The 5,381-nt window shown below is 36.9% G+C and overlaps 1 protein-coding gene across 3 annotated transcripts in view; it reads left to right on the top strand.

Moving 5' to 3' along the window:
- Positions 1-5,381, top strand: part of RGS22 (regulator of G-protein signaling 22) — a 147,462-nt gene that overhangs the window by 67,171 nt on the left and 74,910 nt on the right. For all 3 annotated transcript variants that reach the window (XM_011931708.1, XM_011931716.1, XM_011931726.1), the window contains 2 exons: positions 687-812; positions 1,737-1,838. In XM_011931708.1, the coding sequence (XP_011787098.1) occupies positions 687-812; positions 1,737-1,838 (228 nt within the window). The remainder of the gene's footprint in view (positions 1-686; positions 813-1,736; positions 1,839-5,381) is intronic.

Consider the following 5,381-nt stretch of genomic DNA (forward strand, 5'->3'; position numbering starts at 1 on the left):
CATGTAAAAGATGACCTCAAAATGTGGATATTCGCATCTGTCATCCCACTTTTCATTGAATATTTAAGCAATAAAGTGTAACGATTTAAAATATAAAAGAAAAAAAAAATTGTATGAGGGTTGCCAGTGCAACCTTTATAGGCAGAGAAGCCTATAAACAGCAAAATTTTATGAGAACTTATACTGCCATTTACACTGTGCAGGCCATGACCTACACAGGGTGAGACTGTCCAAGAGGGACCCCATAAGGATAGTTAATGAGCAGCACCAAGAGGCCTTAGAGATAGTTCTCGTCATAACCCTTTGTAGCTATAATAGCAGCACTTCAAGGCTGAAATAACATTAAATATATATGAAAGAGGCCACCAACAGGATTTGAAATACTCCTAAAATGGTCTTACTTTGCCTGAAACATGAAAATAATTAAGGCTAGGAAGTTGTTTCAACATTAAGTTTAAAATCAGATTGGTTTATAATAGAATATATTCTGTGGCCATAGTTGGGCTCCACAAATGAATGTTATATGACTCTCAAATGCAAACATACTGCATTAATTACATATATGGTACAAAAATAAAATACTCCAGTGGGAAAATGACAGCATGGTAGAGTTTATGAAATCCTGTTGTGTAATGCCATAAAAAAATTACCATGTTTGTGGGTGGATAATACGTTTTGTTACGTAGGTTAAAACCATGTCAGATGTTGGTGCCTTGGGAGGATTTGACATGGAAAATTTGTTGCAATCTTTGTATGTAGAAAACAGAGCTGGATTCTTCTTTACTAAATTCTGCGAGCATTCAGGAAACAAGGTAGAAAAGAATTATTTAAAATTTAATTTTATAATTTTACTTCATTTAAAAATAAGAGACATCAATAATCAAGTGCTCACATAATTATATTTGATGTTAAAATTCTCATCTGTGATAAGAAAATTCATATTTAATATTTAGTAAATATTTAAGCATCTCAATTATAATTATTTTGTTCATCCTACAATTACAAATTACAATGAATGGTGGCAAAATTATTTCCAGTTGATTTTTCGAAATTAAAAAAAAAAATCAGTCTACTTTTGCTAAAATGAAAAGTATTTGCAAGGTGCGGTGGCTCATGCTTGTAATCCCAGCACTTTGGGAGGCCGAGGTAGATGGATCATTTTAGGTCAAGAGTTTGAGACCAGCCTGGCCAACACAGTGAAACCCCATCTCTACTAAAATACAAAAATTAGCTGGGCGTGGTGGTGCATGCCTATAATCCCAGCTACTCGGGAGGCTGAGGTGGGAGAATCGCTTGAGCCTGGAGGTAGATGTTGTGGTGAGCCGAGATCGCACCCCTGCACTCCAGTCTGGGTGAGAGAGTGAGACCCTGTCTCAAAAGAAAAAAAAAAGTGTTTAACTGGTTCATTTACTACAGTAATGTTTGGTTCTGCGGTAATACACATTGCCCATATATATCAAAATACGTGGTTACTCCTTAACTGTTAACTAGAATATTTACTGTTTTAATGACTAATTATGTGAGAGGCATACATACAAAAATATAATCTTCCAGCAACAATATCAGTAAATATTTTGTGTGTTGCCAGTTTGTGATAGAAGATTAAAACCATCTTAAATTGAACCTGATTTATGGTAACAGCAAGGAGCTAAACAATTACTTATATTTGAAATTAGAGCTTTGTAAGAGTTTTAATAATTAGGTGGTAATAATTTATGTACTTTTTCCATCTGTAGTTGTGGAAGAACAGCGTGTACTTTTGGTTTGACCTGCAGGCTTATCATCAGCTTTTCTACCAGGAAACTCTTCAGCCTTTTAAAGTATGCAAGCAAGCACAAGTATGTAGTAAATAATATTGGTTCAATGTGAAGCGCTAAGTACACAGAGAAATGCAAATTGTGTCCAGTCCCAAACAAGAGAAATCTGGGATCACAGGCAAAAAGGCAGCAATTAAATTGTTGCCATGGTATTACTTTATTTAAATGTCAGCAGAATATTATTTTATAATATGATTTGTGAGTTTTCAGTTTTATCTCTTTTATTTGGTTTGCTTTATTTTCTCTTGCCAACTACTTGTTCTTCTGATAAAGAACGTCTCTCTTTCTCTCTCTCTCTTTTTTTTTTTTTTCCTAATTTATACCTTTTTGGTTTGGTTGTGAGTGATTTAAAAGAAAACCCTGAGAATGGACGTGTAATGAATCATTGAAGTGATTGGGAGCAGCAGAAACATTGACCAATGTTACTCTCTGAGCTTCCTGCAGTTATCAGCTGTTGTACATACTAGGCTGTTGACTTGGTATGAGCAGGAAAAGATGTTGACTGACTATGCAGTGCAAGCCCCATGTAGTTGTTCAGTCTTCAGTTCTGCATGCCATAGGAGACAGACACTCAGGGAGTAGAGGAAAGAATGTTTCAAGACCACCCTGAAGCCAAATAGAGGAGGAAAGAAAAAAAAAAATAGAGGGGGAAGAACAGAGGATTCTCTGTAAAAGGAGACAGAGAAAATAGCCTCTTTTGTGGGGAAGAAGGAAAGGGAACAGAATTGTGACTCAAGCTGACTTATTTTCACAGTTTTTTATTTTCAGGCTCTTCTGTTCTTTTTTGGAGACAGGTCTCCAAGCCTAGAAAAGTGCTAATCACTTCTATATCTGTTCACCACTTAAGTGATTCTTACAATCCAGAATAACTGCATTCCAGAGGACCTCCCCCTGAACAATGCTAAGGAAACTAGCTTCATCATTTTATTTATTATCTTATCATCTTATTTGAGGTATCATAGTGTACCGCTGGATGTTCATAGTTACTTTCCCCACCCTGACTCTGGCATTAGTAACTATGCTTTGTAAATCAACTGACAGAGTTTTGTACTTTTTACTGTGAGAATAAGGACTTCAGCTCCTACATAGCCCATATCTGTCTCCATGAAATCATGAAATTATATCTAATTTACTAGCACCATTTCTGAGACCACACAGTTGACTATTCTGTTTGTTAATCTTTTACCTGTAATTCTCTATTTATCCTCCTCCTCCTAACCTATTGCCCCTAATCTGTTCAAGTACAATGCATTACTTTTATATGTTTTCACTACTACAAAGAGTATTCCTCCAAAAATCTTCAGCTGCCCAATTAAGTGAGTTTTTCCCTTAATAATTTTCATATTTCCATGACCTTGTAAAAGAGAAAATTCTATTTGAGCTTGGTTTACTTGTTAATTATTAGTAATAAATGATTGTAAAACCACACAGTTTTGGTTACTTGAAGGTGGATGATTCTGTTTTGGGATTTTCAATGTCTATAAGGTTTTTATCTTTTCCTAGGTTCTCTTTTGGATAATTAAAACGGAGTGAGAGGAAAACAATGGAGACATTTGCTTTTAGGAATGAAGAAAGATAAGAGAAGCAAATCTATGTTTTTGTTTTTGTTTTTGTTTTTACATACTTGCTCTTTGCATCTATAGTTATTTTACTTTGTCTTACTTTTTTATTTATTTACATTTTTAGAGACAGGATCTTGCCTTGACACCCAGGCTGGAGTGCAGTGGAGGGATCATAGCTTACTGCAGCCTTGAACTCTTGAGTTCAAGTGATCCTGCTGCCTCAGCCTAAGTGCTGGGATTACAGGCATGCACCATCACGCCCAACTTTATTTTTCTGGTTAGAGGAGCAATTGTCTAAATTGATTTAGGTTTTAATTATCCCAGGTTTCTGTGACTTCAGATACAAGAACTGCCTGTAATACTATAATCATTTTATGGTATGAAATGCTATTTGTTTCTTTATAATACATATATGGTTCTCTTCAGGGGTAAATTTACAATTTAGATGTTTGGATTGATAATGCCAATGACAGAATACAATAAACTGGACTATGTTAAAATTGCTATGGGCCAGGTGTGGTGGCTCATGCCTGTAATCCCAGTACTTGGGCAGGCTGAGGCAGGAGGATTGCTTGAGCCCAGGAGTTCAAGGCCAGCTTGGACAACAAAGTGAGACCGCATATCTATAAAAAATTTAAAAAGTAGCCAGGCATAGTGATGTGCACCTGTAGTTGCAGGTACTGGAGAGGCTGAGGTGGGAGGATCGCTTGAGCCCAGGAGTTCGAGGCTGCAGTAAGCTATGATTGCACCATCACACTCCAGTCTGGGGGGCAGAACAAAACCCTGACTCAAAATAAATAGGTAAAGTTTCTATGAACTTGATTTTATATTGTTTTCAAATATCTGCCAAGTTGTATGCTAGGAGACCGAGATTGGATTTCAAGAGACTTACATGATTTTCTATACATAAACCCTGAAGTTTTATTGCCCCATGAAATATTGCAGAAATACCTTTATTCAGGCTAGATGGGGAAGGGCATATCAGTAACAGTGATTAGCATGACTAAAGAGTCCAAGAGTTTGAAGTAGTGTCTTGGGTACGCCCTGAAGATTTCACCACATGGCTTCAAAATAGACTAGTACCCAGATGGAAACCAATTTAAATGGTGTTGGCAAGGATAAAGGGAATCACCACCATAGTGTAGAGATATCTTTGACCCTAGCAACAGCTTGCCAAGGAACAATATACCACTGCTAAGATTTGGATTTGGAGACTAGATTGTTCCTATAGATAGTTCTACGGTCATTTTTTTTTTAATTTGGAGATTTTTCTTTTATTTCAATTTTATTTTATTTTTTTAAATTTTTATTATATTTTAAGTTCTAGGGTACATTTGCACAATGTGCAGGTTTGTTCCATAGGTCTACATGTGTCATGTTGGTTTGCTGCACCCATCAACTCGTCATTTACATTAGGTATTTATCCTAATGCTATCCCCCCGCCAGGCCCCCACCCCCTGACAGTCCCCAGTGTGTGATGTTCCCCGCCCTGTGTCCAAGTGTTCTCATTGTTCAATTCCCACCTGTGACTGAGAACATGCAGTGTTTGGTTTTCTGTCCTTGTGATAGTTTGATGAGAATGATGGTTTCCAGCTTCATCCATGTCCCTACAAAGGACATTAACTCATCCCTTTTTTATGGCTGCATAGTATTCCATGGTGTATATGTGCCACATTTTCTTAATCCAGTCTATCATTGATGGACATTTGGGTTGGTTCCAAGTCTTTGCTATTGGGAATAGTGCCACAATAAACATACATGTGCATGTGTCTTTATAGCAGCATGATTTAAAATCCATTGGGTATATACCCAGTAATGGGATCACTGGGTCAATGGTATGTCTGGTTCTAGATCCTTGAGGAATCGCCACACTGCCCTCCACAATGGTATACCTAATTGACACTCCTACCAACAGTGTAAAAGTGTTCCTATTTCTCCACATCTTCTCCAGCACCTGTTGTTTCCTGACTTTTTAATGATCACCATTCTAACTGGTGTGAGA

Source organism: Colobus angolensis, unplaced genomic scaffold, assembly GCF_000951035.1.
Source record: "Colobus angolensis palliatus isolate OR3802 unplaced genomic scaffold, Cang.pa_1.0 Scaffold121, whole genome shotgun sequence".
Classification (NCBI taxonomy): Eukaryota; Metazoa; Chordata; class Mammalia; order Primates; family Cercopithecidae; genus Colobus; species Colobus angolensis.